Source organism: Neoarius graeffei, chromosome 6 (genome assembly GCF_027579695.1).
Source record: "Neoarius graeffei isolate fNeoGra1 chromosome 6, fNeoGra1.pri, whole genome shotgun sequence".
Lineage (NCBI taxonomy): Eukaryota > Metazoa > Chordata > Actinopteri > Siluriformes > Ariidae > Neoarius > Neoarius graeffei.
Genome location: NC_083574.1, coordinates 91,737,416 through 91,755,886, shown reverse-complemented (window position 1 = coordinate 91,755,886; position 18,471 = coordinate 91,737,416). Strand labels below are relative to the sequence as shown.

At 44.0% G+C, this 18,471-nt stretch overlaps 1 protein-coding gene across 1 annotated transcript; it reads right to left on the bottom strand.

The window, feature by feature from the left end:
- Positions 1 to 7,342: 7,342 nt before the first annotated feature.
- On the bottom strand, positions 7,343 to 11,086 carry LOC132887568 (extracellular calcium-sensing receptor-like). Its single transcript, XM_060923034.1, has 6 exons — positions 10,935 to 11,086; positions 10,496 to 10,787; positions 9,438 to 10,268; positions 8,752 to 8,979; positions 8,380 to 8,503; positions 7,343 to 8,256 (listed from the first exon to the last, which is right to left on the bottom strand). The coding sequence occupies exons 1-6, from the start codon at positions 11,042 to 11,044 to the stop codon at positions 7,343 to 7,345; spliced, it is 2,499 nt and encodes an 832-aa protein (XP_060779017.1). The 5' UTR covers positions 11,045 to 11,086.
- Between the last annotated feature and the right edge of the window lie 7,385 nt (positions 11,087 to 18,471).

Sequence of the window (18,471 nt, the reverse complement as noted above, 5' to 3'; positions counted from 1 at the left end):
CCTGTATATCAGCAGGAAGCTGTTGGTGCGTGAGGGGCGCTACAGCACCATCGAGAAAGAGTGTCTGGCCATCAAGTGGGCGGTTCTCGCCCTCCGGTACTACCTACTGGGGCGCCCTTTCACCCTCTGTTCGGACCACGCGCCCCTCCAGTGGCTCCACCGCATGAAAGATGCCAACGCGCGGATCACCCGTTGGTATCTGGCGCTCCAACCCTTTAATTTCAAGGTGGTCCACAGGCCGGGGGCACAGATGGTCGTGGCAGACTTCCTCTCCCGTCAAGGGGGGGGGGAGTCGGCTGCAGGCCGGACGGCCGCCCGGCCTGAGTCGGGCGGTGGGGGTATGTGGCAGCGGGGGCGTGGTCAAGCGCCAGTCTGTGACAGGAGGGCGGAGTCAGGGAAGGTAAGTGGCAGAATCACGACACCTGAGAACAATTAACCTGTGTTTGTGTGTCTTCCCAGTGACCGCGCCCTATTTAAGGAGGGAGAGTGAGAGCAGAGGGGCGGATCTCCGGACTAGACGCTGGCTGTGTGTGTGTGTGTCTGTGTCTAGGCAATATAACGTTGTTCACTGAAAAGTGTGGCAATAAAGCCGTTTGCAAACCTGATCTCTGTCCTGCCGTCCTCAGTGCTCCACCCACACGTAGGGAGTCTTACAGCGGGGTACACCCTGGACAAGTCGCCAGGTCATCGCAGGGCTGACACATAGACACAGACAACCATTCACACTCACATTCACACCTACGGTCAATTTAGAGTCACCAGTTAACCTAACCTGCATGTCTTTGGACTGTGGGGGAAACCGGAGCACCCAGAGGAAACCCACGCGGACACGGGGAGAACATGCAAACTCCACACAGAAAGGCCCTCGCTGGCCCCGGGGCTCAAACCCAGGACCTTCTTGCTGTGAGGCGATAGCGCTAACCACTACACCACCATGCCGCCCTCCTGTAACATTAATGGACATTTAAATAAATGTTATGTTGGTAAGTTTGTTTAACTTTTCTTAATTGTCATCTCTTTCGCCAAACGGCATAGTGTTGTTGGCTGTGTGATGGCGTTTCACCATTTTGAATGTTTTCATCTTGGACTCTGGAAGCACTGTATCTCAATCAATCTCGAAAAATATCAGCAAAAAAAAAATAGCTTGCAACGGACTTTAGCTAGATCTATGATGAACTTTCAATGTATGATACAAAAATAATACTTCTTTCAACAGATCATTAGCCTTTGAGCAGAATTGTTTTTAACTTACCAGGAAGTGTTATCGAGCCGACCGCTTTCAGTTTCATGGGGACTGAATGAACCCTCACTCTCAGAATCATCTGACCCGTCAGAGTAAATACAAGATCCATGTTCATGTGAATTTCCAGCTATCAGTTCGAATTGATAAAGTCTAACTTCACATCTCTGTGAAACATCGGGAATATCACTGTCGATGGTGTCCATTTCGATAACCTGTTTACAACCCCGATTCCAAAAAAGTTGGGACAAAGTACAAATTGTAAATAAAAATGGAATGCAATGATGTGGAAGTTTCAAAATTCCATATTTTATTCAGAATAGAACATAGATGACATATCAAATGTTTAAACTGAGAAAATGTATAATTTAAAGAGAAAAATTAGGTGATTTTAAATTTCATGACAACAACACATCTCAAAAAAGTTGGGACAAGGCCATATTTACCACTGTGAGACATCCCCTTTTCTCTTTACAACAGTCTGTAAACGTCTGGGGACTGAGAAGACAAGTTGCTCAAGTTTAGGGATAGGAATGTTAACCCATTCTTGTCTAATGTAGGATTCTAGTTGCTCAACTGTCTTATGTCTTTTTTGTCGTATCTTCCATTTTATGATGCGCCAAATGTTTACTATGGGTGAAAGATCTGGACTGCAGGCTGGCCAGTTCAGTACCTGGACCCTTCTTCTATGCAGCCATGATGCTGTAATTGATGCAGTATGTGGTTTGGCATTGTCATGTTGGAAAATGCAAGGTCTTCCCTGAAAGAGATGTCGTCTGGATGGGAGCATATGTTGCTCTAGAACCTGGATATACCTTTCAGCATTGATGGTTTCTTTCCAGATGTGTAAGCTGCCCATGCCACACGCACTAATGCAACCCCATACCATCAGAGATGCAGGCTTCTGAACTGAGCACTGATAACAACTTGGGTCGTCCTTCTCCTCTTTAGTCCGAATGACACGGCGTCCCTGATTTCCAAAAAGAACTTCAAATTTTGATTCGTCTGACCACAGAACAGTTTTCCACTTTGCCACAGTCCATTTTAAATGAGCCTTGGCCCAGAGAAGACGTCTGCGCTTCTGGATCGTGTTTAGATATGGCTTCTTCTTTGAACTATAGAGTTTTAGCTGGCAACGGCGGCTGGCACGGTGAATTGTGTTCACAGATAATGTTCTCTGGAAATATTCCTGAGCCCATTTTGTGATTTCCAATACAGAAGCATGCCTGTATGTGATGCAGTGCCGTCTAAGGGGCCGAAGATCACGGACACCCAGTATGGTTTTCTGGCCTTGACCCTTACGCACAGAGATTCTTCCAGATTCTCTGAATCTTTTGATGATATTATGCACTGTAGATGATGATATGTTCAAACTCTTTGCAATTTTACACTGTCTAACTTCTTTCTGATATTGCTCCACTATTTGTCAGTGCAGAATTAGGGGGATTGGTGATCCTCTTCCCATCTTTACTTCTGAGAGCCACTGCCACTCCAAGATGCTCTTTTTATACCCAGTCATGTTAATGACCTATTGCCAATTGTCCTAATGAGTTGCAATTTGGTCCTCCAGCTGTTCCTTTTTTGTACCTTTAACTTTTCCAGCCTCTTATTGCCCCTGTCCCAACTTTTTTGAGATATGTTGCTGTCATGAAATTTCAAATGAGCCAATATTTGGCATGAAATTTCAAAATGTCTCACTTTCGACATTTGATATGTTGTCTATGTTCTATTCTGAATACAATATCAGTTTTTGAGATTTGTAAATTATTGCATTCTGTTTTTATTTACAATTTGTACTTTGTCCCAACTTTTTTGGAATCGGGGTTGTACATTAGATTCCCAAGCACTGGCTCCTTGGAAAGTTTTTGTTATGTCACGGGTTACGTGACCACCTAGCTCATTACCGAATCCTTGTTTTACGCTGATGTATAAAAAAACTTGAATAATGTGATGATTTTTACATTTTTGACACCCTGCAGTGATTTAGATGGCATTTCTTATGTCCTTTATACATAATTATGCACAGAAAAAAATCCATGTCCCATATCCTTTAATGCAGCCCTAAAGAAAATAGGAGCATTCCTAGGGATAGACCTGAAACAACATTGTGCCTACCATCCTGCCAGTGTGGGACCAGTAGAGAGGGAAAATGGGTCCCTTAAAATTAAACTAAGCAAAGCTTGTGCAGAAACAGGGCTAGGATGGACAAAGGTCCTCCCTGTAGTACTCACACAAATGAGGATGCAAACCAGGCTTAAACATGGGTTAAGCCCATTTGAAATTCTGTTTGGACGAGTACCCAACATGGGGATAGGGCTAGTGCAAGGAACACTGCCGGACACCACACTGGGTGATGATGCAATGTTGAATTACTGTGCAACGCTGTCCTCTGCTTTGAACTCTATCCACAAACAGGTAAAAGAAGCACTTCCCAAGCACGCTGAGGGACCTCTGCATGATCAACAACCAGGGGATTGGATAGTGGTGAAGGACTTCCGACGAACCAAGTGGAACAAGCCACGGTGGAATGGCCCATTCCAGGCCCTGCTCACAATCCCAACTGCAGTGAAGGTCACGGGCAGAGTGAAGTGGATTCATGCTCGCCACTGCAGGAGGGTTCCTGAACCGGCTGAGCAGGAGGAAAAGGAAGGCCTAAGTGACCCAGATGCTGACTAAAGCTCGTGAGGAAGAAAGGTATCACTACATGGAACAGTGCGAGTATCACAATCATGCACGCACCTGAGAATTAGTGGACACTGGAAGGTGTAACCCATTAGGAGACAGGCTGTGGTTCCTTATCATGGATGAAGAGGTCAGGGTGACAACTCCGGGAGGACAATCCCAGCGGACAAATCTGAATGACACCAATGAGGAGAAAGAAGTGTTAATTGAGTACATCTTAGCACAGAACCCCAACCATAAGGTGAGACAAGTGGTAACCCGAGACTCAGGAGGAGAGGTAAGTGATTATCATTTAGAAGGTGCCCCACATGTCCGTTTTCCCACCTTGATCCAAACCACGTGGCGAGCAAGTTCCGCGGAACTGAGCGTGGCAGCACAGTTATACTGTTGCACCCTCAATGGAGAAGAGTATTTCAGTATCTAATAAGTAAACTGGTTTCAGAAGTCCCAAGTTTCTCCAAGCTCCGGTGAGGTGGGATGAGGGCTGATAGGGCGTGCCCGCCCTCTGAGCACCAATACACGTCAAGAAGGGCAAGAGTTAACTTGGAGACCTAGTTAACATAAAATGAAGGGGGTAAATCATTATAAACTAGGTCCAGTCAGGGGCCTGAGCATCCTGATCCTGCTGGGGCTCACGGGAGGATTCATGTGGTGGTCGATACAGGGAACCCAGACTGACACAGAGTCGAGACAAGGGAGCCATCCAACTCATAATTTGTATTGGTAATATGCAAATTTTACAGCTAAACAGGCTAACAGGTCAAATTGTCTAGTTTGCTCCACCCTGCCACACACCGTTACACAACCATTCGTGTTTGACACCACCAACACAACTGATGAGGATACTGCGCAAGCATGGCGAGCCATGATGGAAGCTGTCTGTGGTGGTGTAAAAAAAAAGACTGTAATGTCACATATCGAGGTGGGGGAGACAACCCAAGAGTAGAAATTAGTGTAAATGAACCAGAAAGGGGATAAATTATACCTTATGCGCAGGCCGAAAGGGCGATCCAAATTCTACCCCTGTGGGGAAGGTCAAGGAAGCTAAGTGTTCAACTGTTTGCACAGTGCAGGGTTCAGTCCCAAATCCAAACATGACCTGCATGGGACGAAATGGCACTCTGTACAAGCAAGGCAGAAAAGTGACAATAGGAGGTAACTTAGGGCCAGGAGGGAATCTAACAGTTAGTGGGTCCAACCTTTTATTACCCAGGCTGGCAGTAGAAGTGTGGTTACCATGTGTACAACTTCCTTCCAGTAGATTGGAAAGGCATGTATGCCCTGATCCAATTAGATGCCCACCGAATCTAATCTAAAGATGCAACCCCTGAGGTGAGTGGCAGACGGCGCAGAAGCGCCGACAATGATTTTCCTCCTCCAGAACATCAACTGCAACCCAAGGTGAAGAAATTCTTCCAGGCACTGTTTCCACAGTATGGGATAACACAACTCTGGAATGAACTTGAGGTGGTGCATTATAGACTGGCACAGTTCATGAATTCAACCATAGAGGCCATGGAGGGCATGAGAACTGAATTGACCGCACTCAGCTTAATGACAACACAGAATCGCATGGCCCTTGACATCCTGCAAAGGAAGGTGGCAAAGGAAGGTGGAGTGTGTGTTATGATAGGAGAACATTGTTGTAGTACGTACATTCCTGAAAACGATGGGAATCATGGTAACATCACTGAGGCACTGAACAAGATGCGCAAGGTTGCTGAACAATTACAAGCAGATGAACATGGAGGAGTCAAAGACAGCTGGTGGCATTGGTTTAGTGGATGGAAGACTCCGATTCTATCCACTATACCAGTCCTGGGCTTAGTGATTGTGATGCTATGTTTGCTCCCTGTTTTCTGTCAATGTTGTATGTCTGTGTTTCAGAGGCAGCTGACAAATATTGGTTACCAGATGGTGAAAATAGACCCAGATGACTTGCCTGACTGGTCTCCAAACTCATGCGAAGACTATAACCCACCATTTGATGACATCAGCACAGCTGACATGAAATTAGCCCTAACTTAAAACACTCTCATTTGTAGTTGTTTCCTGTTCTATTGTTTCCTGATCTATGTATATAGCTTGCTAGCATTAACTTAAGATGTCTATGTCTTACAAAACAGCCTGTACACTCAGTGACATGTTAAGTCGAATCTTTCTGGGAACTCTTACCACTGAAATTATATACATTTCTTTCATTTCACAATTATTATCCTGTAGGATAAAAAGGGGGAAATGTGAGGGAAATTTAGTGAATGAACATTCCTATTCTCTGTGTTTCTGTGTGTTGAGCTCAATTGTCCTAATGTACTGAGAATGTAGCCGCCTTTCCGTGGCCTTTGTGGTGATAAGCAGGATGCCTGGGTTCTCCCTAACTATGCATCGGCCTGCACATATCAGAGCATTCCAGGTGCATGCTTTAACAAAGCTTCATAGAAAATCTTGAGCCAATCACGTACAGATGCGAGCAGTAAGCAAATATCTTCAGAGTATAATAGATAACATTTCTAAGACACAACTCAGAGTGCACGCTTGACATCACTGGAGGTGGTGTCTTCTTCTTCTCCTCCTTCTTCTTTTTCCCTTTCCTATTTTATATATATCTGGTTTATATGATCTACTATAATAAATAACCGAAAAGACAACTGCTAAGCATTCTGAAGTGTTTATTAGAAGTTTCCATTACAGGAGAACAAGCAAACTCCACACAGAAAGCCCCCGTCAGCCACTGGGCTCAAACCCAAAACCTTCTTGCTGCGAGGCGACAGTGCTAAACATGACACCACCGTCCCGCCCAAGCATGTAAATAGATTAAAACTTCTTTTGCTTCATAATATGATACCATAATGTGAACACCAAGGTATTAAGATATCTTGTCTATCTCTATGGCATGTGCAAAAGTTTGAACACCCTTCCAGTTGTAACATCTAAAAATGTAATTAATTCCAGAGTATTAAAATTTAATTTGTGGCCACTTGTCTTTGACCTCAGGGGTTGGGTGTTTTTCTTTTGTCATATCCCCCAGTCCACCACTTCTTCCATTTCCCCTTTTTGTTTGAATTATATGTTTGCTAAGAGTATAAGCTAAAGGACTTAGGTATGGACTCAATGATTTAAATGTCCACAATTGAGGTCTCTGTTAAGTAAGAAATCCCTTGTGCCTTTTGCATGATGGGTGACTATGGTTTATATGTTTTCTTCAAAAAATAATAATTGAATATCTTTTTATGATTGTTTATTATTTTATTGTTCTTTTTGGCAGATCTGGGTCTCCAGAGACCACCAAGCGCATGGATGAAAAACCATGCTTCAGTAAATCTTACACATAATGACTCATGAATCTTTATACGGTATGAGGAAATTTATGATCCAGCCAATTGAATAATGCACAATTATTCAAGAATTAAAATTTTGTAGCTATTTATTTTGTGGTGCTCGGCCCATGATGGCCTTTTTGGTGTTTTGCTCAGGGTGTAAGAGTATAATATAGCACTTTGGAGCAAATATGGCTCCCAGCAGCCCAAAACTAGATGCCAAGATAGCAAAGATCTCTACAGCCACAGAATACTTCCCTGGAGAGCTGACGTATGCAGGCACAAAAGTGATCCACACAGCACAGAATATCAGCATGCTAAACGTGATGAATTTGGCCTCATTAAAGTTATCTGGAAGGTTCCTTGCTAAGAAGGCCAGAAGAAAGCTTACAGCAGCCAGTAGGCCAATGTAGCCTAATAGAGATGCAAACCCAATCACAGAACCCATGGCACATTCATAGACTATTTTTGAACTGATGTAGTGAGTGTTTTTATGGGGTGAGGGAGATGCTGTAACCAGCCAGACTATACATATAACCACCTGGAGGACTGTGAGGACCAGCACTGTACCTCGCTGTTGGACCACCCCAAACCACTTCATCGCATTTTGACCTTCTGGCCGAGTGGACTTAAAAACAGCCACAACCACCATGGTTTTGACCAGAATGCTGGAGATACCCAATGCAAAGCTGATACCAAATGCCACATGCCTTAGTTGGCATGTCCACAACTGAGGCTGCCCAATGAAAAGTAGCACACACAAGAAGCACAGTTTGAGTGACAGGAGCAGAAGGAAACTCAGCTCAGAGTTGTTGGCCCTGACCACAGGGGTGTGGCGGTAATGCACAAATACAATCAGAACCCCAGTGCAGAAGCAGGTGCCAAACAGGGAAGCTGTTGTTAAGGAGATGCCCAGTGGCTCTTCATAGGACAGGAACTCCACCTCCTTTGGGACACAATGGTCTTTCTCTGGACTGGACCAGAACTCATCAGGGCATGCAATGCATTCATTAGAATCTAAATGAGAAAGAAGGGGAAATAAAAACAGGGAGAAAGGGGCATGAGAGATTATCCAAAAATAAAGAGCACAAACTTTAATGGGATGCTCAATCATTTTAAAATATAAAGCTCATTTTTCACCTGTTGTGTTGCTGATCTCTCCATCAGCACAAGGCAAACAGTCAAAGCAACAGATGGGCATGCCTTTCTTTCTGGCTCTTCTGGTGCCCAAGGGGCAGCTTTCACTGCAAACTGACCTGGGTGGCTAAAGAATGGAGAGTCCAGATTTATCAGTTGAGCAATGCATTACTTCTGCTGTATTTTTATTCCACATTTACTCTTGGTGATATTGAATTGCAGAGCATGACACTGAGTTAAAAATGTGCTGCTAAAAAAGAATAAATAAATAATAAAGAAAAACAAAAATTCCCAGTGTTGCAAATGTGAACAACAGATAAGCAGCTATATATACAAACATTCTACACAATCTATTTTTAGATGTGTGTGATTTACTTTCTTGATCTCAGAGTTCCAGTACAGAGCATCCTCATTCAGGAAAAGGACATTGTCTGTGTGTGCAGCTTCATCCACCACACCAACTGTACGGAGCCTGATTGAGCCATCCAGGTCTGGCTGCCAGTTCATAATATCATAGATAGACAAAGGATTGCCATTCTCATCAAAAGACACATGATCCCCAAAGCCAGTAGTGAAATTTACTCTCTGTAGATAATGGACAACCTGTATAAGTGGATCAAAGAGACATGACAGGCAGATAAGGTGTGTGTTGATCATGCCTTTCATCAACAAGAGCATTTTACTGACAAGTCACCTCAATTTTGAATTGTACATCACACACAGTGATTTACAATTAAAATAAATAAATAAATAAATAAATAAATAAAAATTTAAAAATGCCTATGAAATACTAATGAACATCACTAATTTCCAGATGCTAAAACATTCAGCATTACACATTTGTTTTATACAGCAGGAATTTTGAGTGTTGAAATGGTTGGGAACTGTAAATATCTAAATAAATTTTAAATACAACATAAAGAACTGCTAGTTTTGGAATTCCTGATTGTGCATTGTAAAACATACATATAAAACTATAGATGCATGTTATCCTGCTCACTGCAGTGTATGTGGCATTAGTGCAATACTACAATAAGCATGTGTGTATTCCTTAGTTTCACCTGCCAAGGCTGCAAGGTGGATATTCTGGCACAGCTGTGACCACTAAAGGGCCCGTAACCCTCCTGACACTGTGTCAAGTCATGCAGGGCATGAGCTAGTGCATAAACTGCTTTATATACATTATATGGAGCTCTTAGTTCGGACATGTCACTGTATGCTGTATTTGTGCTGCTCAGGTCTTCAAGCCCTGTGCACAACATTATGTCATCTTCCCCAGCAGTCTGCATGTCATCTGAATCAAACCTGCATTTGAACATCTCTTCCCAGAAAGTCCGGACCATGTTGTTTGCGGGATGCATGTCAGGGCGCAGACGTAGCAGGAAGTCCCGAAGCCCTACTATATCTCCACGACGGATGGCAAGGCCAAGAGTTCCTCCAAGAAATGGTAGCAGGCGTGGTGTGCGGAAGACAGGTGAAGTAGCCCAGGCTTCACTTGCAATCCACTGCTTTCCAGTGACATTTCTTAGAAACACTTCATCCATGAGTGGCACCAGGTAGGCATCACTAGAGATCACCACCACCACCTTGGCTGTGGAGGTTTTGATCACTTTAACAATGTGCTCCACATCTCTGTGATTGTTGTCCCTTGGCAGCATCTCAGAGTAAGCCACACAGCCACCCAGCTGTTCCTGAACATCCTGGTGGAAGGACTGGGCAGCATAGATACCATAGTCATCATTGCTGTACACTAGGCCCACCCAGGTCCAACCAAAGTGCTTCAGGATTTGGATGATGGCATGCACCTGGAAGGCATCACTGGGGATTGTCCTGAAAAATGAAGGGAACTGATGCCGATCAGTGAGACAGGAGCAAGTGGCAAAGTAGCTAACCTGGTGGAAAGTGTTAGAGAAAAGCAAAAATAGTCAGGGAATGCATAAAAGAAAGCCTCAGATAAAATGACAAAAAAAAAAAACATTCTGAATGCAGAAGAACTTCATAATTATGATAATAAATTCATTGCCATGTTTTACTACAAATAATATTAAATTGACAGAAATGTAAGCTACGTTTTTCCTCAATTTCTTAGAAGCCTTCTGAACTTTCTCTTAATCTGTACCATGGGCACACGATACAACCCCAGCACACTAGAGATAGCTATAGAATGAGTGGAACCCGGGTCCCCCACTATTCCAATCACCGGGGGAGAACTGGTGCAGTTCAGGCCAGAGGCAATTTCTTCAGTTCCACTGATCAGGGCTGTTGCTGCCCGAAATGCAACAGCAAGTGTCACACAATTGTCATACAGATGATAGCCCAGCATGATGTTTGGAAGTAGGTTGGGATTCCTATTGATCTCATCAATAGCAAAAACCATAGTCATTGCCTGCTGGAAGTTTGACATGTCAAACCTGTGGCAATATCACAGACAAAGATAAGAAGAAATAAAAAGAGTAATATAAAAATTTATATTCAATAAATTCTGTAATCCTGCTCTGCTATATATTTTTTTAATTTATTTTCGTTCAACTGACAATTGCTATGTCAAACCAACTCACTGTTCACAATAGGGTTGTTCTGGCTCACTTGTGAAGCTTAACTCTGGAAATACAGTCAGATAGTGGACTGCAAATAGGCCTCCCAGAATCAGGTCTCCATCTTGGTGCATCCCATTCAGCTTGAAATGGCCCTGAAGCTGACAGTATCCAGAGTTTAGGTCCAAGCCAGTGACTAAAGATGGCAAGAAGGAGAGGGCCATTGATGAGCTCCAGGCTATGAACAGATACAGATATGAATTACGCCACATTTCTCTCTCTCTCTCTCTCTCTCTCTCTCTCTCTCTCTCTCTCTCCCTCCCTGTCTCTCTTTCTGTGGTAAATATCAAGTTTTATATAGCTTGCAAAGTCATGTGGGCCTCTGTGGAAATTATGACATCATGTTGTTTTTATGGATATAGGACTAATATGGTTATATAGTTAGGTCCATAAATATTTGGACAGAGGCAACATTTTCCTAATGTTGGTTCTGTACATTACCACAATGATTTGTGAACAAAACAATTCAGATGCAGTTGAAGTTCAGACTTTCAGCTTTAATTCAGTGAGTTGAACAAAATTATTGCATAAAAATGTGAGGAACTAAAGCATTTTTTAAACACAATCCCTTCATTTCAGGGGCTCAAAAGTAATTGGACAAATTAAATAATTGTAAATAAAATGTTCATTTCTAATACTTGGTTGAAAACCCTTTGTTGGCAATGACTACCTGAAGTCTTGAACTCATGGACATCACCAGATGCTGTGTTTCCTCCTTTTTAATACTCTGCCAGGCCTTTATTGCAGCGGTTTTCAGTTGCTGTTTGTTTGTGGGCCTTTCTGTCTGAAGTTTAGTCTTTAACAAGTGAAATGCATGCTCAATTGGGTTGAGATCAGGTGACTGACTTGGCCATTCAAGAATATTCCACTTCTTTGCTTTAATAAACTCCTGGGTTGCTTTGGCTTTATGTTTTGGGTCATTGTCCATCTGTATTATGAAATGCTGATCAATCAGTTTGGCTGGATTTGAGCACACAGTATGTCTCTGAATACCTCAGAATTCATCCAGCTGCTTCTGTCCTGTGTCACATCATCAATAAACACTAGTGATCCAGTGCCACTGGCAGCCATGCATGCCCAAGCCATCACACTGCCTTCGCCGTGTTTTACAGATGATGTGGTATGCTTTGGATCACGAGCTGTACCACGCCTTCGCCATACTTTTTTCTTTCCATCATTCTGGTAGAGGTTGATCTTGGTTTCATCTGTCCAAAGAATCTTCTTCCAGAACTGTGCTGGCTTTTTTAGATGTTTTTTAGCAAAGTCCAATCTAGCCTTTTTATTCTTGAGGCTTATGAGTGGCTTGCACTGTGCAGTGAACCCTCTGTATTTACCTTCATGCAGTCTTCTCTTTGTGGTAGATTTGGATATTGATACACCTACCTCCTGGAGAGTGTTGTTCACTTGGTTGGCTGTTGTGAAGGGGTTTCTCTTCACCATGGAAATTATTCTGCGATCATCCACCACTGTTGACTTGTGTGAGTGTCCAGGTCTTTTTGCATTGATGAGTTCACCAGTGCTTTCTTTCTTTCTCAGGATGTACCAAACTGTAGATTTTGCCACTCCTAATATTGTATCAATTTCTCGGATGGGTTTTTTCTGTTTTTGCAGCTTAAGGATGGCTTGTTTCACCTGCATGGAGAGCTCCTTTGACCCCATGTTTTCTTCACAGCAAAATTTTCCAAATGCAAGCACCATACCTCAAATCAACTCCAGGCCTTTTATCTGCTTAATTGAGAATGACGTAACGAAGGAATTTCCACACCTGCCCATGAAATAGCCTTTGATTAAATTGTCCAATTACTTTTGGTCCCTTTAAAAACAGGGTGGCACATGTTAAGGAGCTGAAACTCCTTAACCCTTCATCCAATTTTAATGTGGATACCCTCAAATGAAAGCTGAAAGTCTGGACTTTATGTCCATGTCCATTATATAACTATAACTTGAATATGTTTCAGTAAACGGGTAAAAAAACAAAATTTGTGTCAGTGTCCAAACATATATGGACCAAACTGTACATAATTTATAGAAGGGTTGATTGTTATAATTGTATCAAGTTTATTTTTACTCCTAAAGATACATTTCCTGTATATTCATGAACTTAAGTGCAACCGCAGGGAAGCTGCATACATTTGTCCATTTAGAACCAGGGATTTTGTTGTTTGTTATTGGTAAGGAATTTATTCATTTTGATGACTTATTTAATATTTGAGTTGTACTGTAAGTAGTATGCAGTGTCTCTAGTGTACTTTAACATGCAACTTCAGAGGAATTAATAGAGACAGCCTATCATTGAAATTTGGGTGAGTTAACTATTTTTGCCATGGTAGTGATAACACACCTCTGTGCTTGAATTTATTTTATTTTATTTAATTTATTTATTTATTTTTGCTATTCCTTTTTTTTTTTTTTTTGGTCTGTGTGGACATATTTACATTCTATATACTAATTACCCAGAAAAAAGCGAGAGATACTAATAAAGCAGCGACTATCACTTTACAGGATAGGATGATATAGGCCTGATAGGCCTCAGTGACCTGAACAACTGCCACACTTTCCACTCAAACACATTATTATATATATTTTTTTCCAATATTACAAACTATAAAACTGTTTTGTCCACTAAAACAAGAGCAAAAGGAAGAAAGTATATGGAAAATAATACCCTTCTAATGCAACATGTTCGTCCTCGATTTGAATGCACCACTGGTGATACCCTCAAGAGAGAACAAGACAAAATAACTAAATGCTATCAAACAGAGGTCTTCCATCTTATCTGCTAAGGGTCAGTGTGGCTGCAGGTTATCATACCAATCAAATAATAGACATAATTTGCACTAATTTAAGAAGTGGACAACTTCTTCCAGCTCTTTGCATATTTAAGACTGATGCAATAAATTTTAGAATGCATATGCCTGGGAGAATAAATTCAACTTTAAATGGTGTGGCAGCGGGGGCGTGGTCAAGCGTCGGTCTGTGAATGGAGGGCGGAGTCAGGGAAGGTACCGTAAGTGGCAGAATCACTGCACTTGATGTAAGTTAACCTGTGTTTGTGTGTCTTCCCCAGTGACCGCGCCCTATAGAGATCGTGCACGTGATGTCACGAGGTCACGTGATATTCGTTATCCGCCATTTTGGACGACAAGGCCGCGGATAGAACTTAGACAAACCCGTTCTAATTATCAAGTGTGTGGGAGTAGATCTTTCGAGAATGGTTATATCTTGTTCTGCATTTGGTGTAATCTTCTAATTCAATACTCCTACTACATCTGTTAAGTTGATTTTCGGATTGAATGATAACTGCATACTTAGAAACTAGACAGTCTCTAACGTTTAAAATGGCTATGCCTAGCCCTACTACCCTGGCCTAGTCTATGACAATGTTTTATCTTTTTGGCTCATATATACCTTTGAAAGGCCAATCCATAGTAGGGATGGCGAAAACTAAAAAAAATCTTGACCGACCACCGAGCCTCATTAGCCGGTAAAAGTCGGTTAACCTATGAGTTTATACAGGGATGCAAACGGCGGATGCTGTTTCACGGCTGAAACGCGCAGATCCAATTTTTTTCTTTAAGGGGGCGTTGGAGTGTCTGAATAATTTCATCAGAGTAAATTCTGTATTAAAATTATTAAATAAGCAAATGCCTTACAGTCCATGAAAAATAGGAAGTATGAGAAGAAAACTGCCCACGTTTTCACGGAAGCTGCGTAGATTTACTGTTTTTCAGACAAAAACATACATATTTACAACCCTGTCATTATCTGGAACTGAGTTTAAATTTTGAACATTCTTAAGATAAAACATCCTGCATAGTCTCTTTATGATAAATGTCACTTACCCATGAGGTTATCAAGTAGACATTCTTCTTCAGGACCTTCCAGAGGTATAGTTGAGATACCCATCCCGCAACAAAATATTTATAAGCTTCCAGGCTCTTGTAAGCTTTGAGGGCTTTGCCAGTGTAACACGATTCACGATTAACAAGAAAATTGTAAATGTCGTGGTAGGCCAGATCGGGCAAATCGCTGGCACGGCAGCTCTGAATTTCCCTGAACAAGGATTGCAGCAATTTGTACGGATCTGCAATCCCCAACCTGGAACACTTTTCCACGTAACGCTGCCTCACGTCACCTTCAAGATGCTGAACAAACTTAGACAAGTAATCGCGCAATGTAGATGGGGTATTTTCTGAATTTTCTTGGGGATTACTCCCTGGATCCATTACGCTCGCACAAAGTAAACAATCCTGATGCTGTCCAATATGCCGGAGTGGGCGGAGTACACACGTGCGGGTCACGTGACTGCACATCCTCTATAAAAGGAGAGAGAGAGCAGAGAAAGGGAGCTCTCTCCCCAACCAGAACATGTGTGTGTGTGTGTGTGTGTGTGTGTGTGTGTGTGTGTGTGTGTAGTTTTGCGCACAGGTCGATAACATATTGAATTTCGTTTTTGCTTGTTGAAGGTCCCTCCTCCCAATTTTCCCGCAGAACATCTAGGATGGCATGTGGCTTAGACCCAAATAATAATTTGAATGGGGAGAACCCTGTGGAGGCTTGTGGGACCTCTCGCACTGTGAATAACAGGGGCTCGAGCCATTTATCCCAGTTGCGTGCATCCTCGCTTACAAATTTCTTAATTAAGTTTTTGAGCTTGCGATTAAACCGCTTGACTTAGCCATCTGTTTGTGGGTGATAAACGCTGGTGCGGATAGGCTTAATTCCCAGTAACCCATACAGTTTGCTTAGTGTGCATGACATAAACGTAGTGCCTTGATCAGTCAGAATCTCTTTGGGGATTCCAACTCAGGAGATGACGCGGAAGAGTGCCTCTGCAATACTATATGCTGAGATATTGCAAAGAGGCACTGCTTCTGGATATCGCATTGCATAGTCCACCAGAACTAAAATAAAGCGATATCCTCATGTTGACCGATCTAATGGCCTGACGAGATCCATCCCAATTCTTTTGAACAGGGTCTCGATTAATGGCAGCGGGCGCAAAGGCACTTTTGGAATGGCCACTGGATTTACTAACTGGCATTCGCGGCACGCCGTACACAGTGTACGGCGTGCCGCGAATGCCAGTTAGTAAATCCAGCGGACATTCCAAAAGTGCCTTTGCGCCTGCTGCCATTAATCGAGACCCCATTCGAAAGAATTGGTATGGATCTCGTTGGGCCATTAGATTGGTCAACATGAGGATATCGCTTTATATCGCAGAGCATTTTTTAACATAGTTACTGGGAGACCAAATGGTCTCCCAGTGGCCAGATTTGGTCTCCTAGTCAATGCCAAACCAGCTTCACTGGGAAACCAAATTTTAAACCAAGTTATGTCTCATCATTTGGTTCAATCAGTTGCAATTAATTAACCAAGTACCATGTAAGTATACATTTAACAAGGAAAACTTGGCACTGCATTAACTATGTTGATATTATGCTGGCGGGCGGCACGGTGGTGTAGTGGTTAGCGCTGTCGCCTCACAGCAAGAAGGTCCTGGGTTCGAGCCCCGTGGCCGGCGAGGGCCTTTCTGTGCGGAGTTTGCATGTTCTCCCCGTGTCCGCGTGGGTTTCCTCCGGGTGCTCCGGTTTCCCCCACAGTCCAAAGACATGTAGGTTAGGTTAATTGGTGACTCTAAATTGACCGTAGGTGTGAATGAGAGTGTGAATGGTTGTCTGTGTCTATGTGTCAGCCCTGTGATGACCTGGCGACTTGACCAGGGTGTACCCCGCCTTTCGCCCGTAGTCAGCTGGGATAGGCTCCAGCTTGCCTGCGACCCTGTAGAAGGATAAAGCGGCTAGAGATAATGAGATGAGATGAGATATTATGCTGGCTGAAATGAGGATTCGTAATGCGGCAATTTGCATCACAGAATATGCCACAGCGGTGCAGCCGCATGGACTCTGGGGCCTGTGATTGTATTGCCCAGACCAGTTGGTCTCCTAGTGGAAAATCCTTAAAAAATGCTCTGCGTACACCACCTACGGACATCGCCACAAATCCCTGGCCAATAGAACTGGGCCATTATTTGGGCTAGTGTCTTATCCTGCCCCAAGTGTCCAGCCATGGGATTAAAGTGAGCTGCCTGGAATACAAATCCCCGGTGCCTCTTTGGGATCAAAAGCTGAGTTATCGGTTCTTTAGTCTGAGTGTCCTGCGTCACTCGGTATAATCTATCCTTAATAATGGAAAAATAGGGGAAGGACGGTGTGGCGTTTGGCTGGAGCATTTGACCATCAATTACTCTCACTTGGTCAAACGCATGCCGCAGAGTCTCGTCTCGTGACTGCTCTAACGGGAAATCCATGAGGGATTCCCCAAGAGAGGGAGGAGGAGCCTGCTGCTCCTCACTCTGACGCAGTGATGACGTAGACGGGTCTGTGACAGCTGCTCCTGCCAATGCCACACTGGGACCTTCCCCCCGCTAAACTGTGGCAGGCCCCACTCTTCACTAAATTAGTCATTAATTCCCGAAATCCCGGCCAATCAGTCCCCAAAATTATCGAGTGGGTAAGGCGAGGATTAACCACCGCCTTTACTCTAAATTTCTCCCCTCGAAATAGAATGTGGACCGACACTAAAGGGTAGTTGTGAACATCCCCGTGCACACACAACACCTTCACGAATTGTGATCTCCCCAATGCCTCGTCTTGCACCAGGCTTTGGTGGATTGAGGTCTGATTACAGCCGGAGTCCACCAAAGCCTGATACGTATCCCCTTGGATACTCACCGGTATGTGATATGCTCCGGCCTGATCGAGGGCGGTCCCTGGTGTGTCGGGGATCCGGACCACCATGCCCACCTCCATCGCCAAGCACTGATGCTGGAGGTGCCCCGGCTCCCCGCAGCACCAGCAAACTGGCCCAGGCTCTTTCTCTGCACCGGTGTTCTGGAGCTCACTCACCTGAGGGGGGGGGAGAGACAGACATGGAAGTGGGAAATGGTAGGGCACCACGGGTGCGGGGCGGCATGGTGGTGTAGTGGTTAGCGCTGTCGCCTCACAGCAAGAAGGTCCTGGGTTCGAGCCCCGGGGCCGGCGAGGGCCTTTCTGTGTGGAGTTTGCATGTTCTCCCCGTGTCCGCGTGGGTTTCCTCCGGGTGCTCCGGTTTCCCCCACAGTCCAAAGACATGCAGGTTAGGTTAACTGGTGACTCTAAATTGACCGTAGGTGTGAATGTGAGTGTGAATGGTTGTCTGTGTCTATGTGTCAGCCCTGTGATGACCTGGCGACTTGTCCAGGGTGTACCCCGCCTTTCGCCCGTAGTTAGCTGGGATAGGCTCCAGCTTGCCTGCGACCCTGTAGAAGGATAAAGCGGCTAGAGATAATGAGATGAGATGAGACCGCGGATGCAGCGGGTCGGCTGGGGTGGAGCCGGCTCCCGCCTCCGCGGTGGGGGAATGGGGCGAGGATGAGGAACAGGAGGGGAGGGGGAGAGAGAGAGAGAGGAGAGGGGAGAAGAGGAGACATGCTGTCCTGCTGTCGGAACAGCCGCCAAAT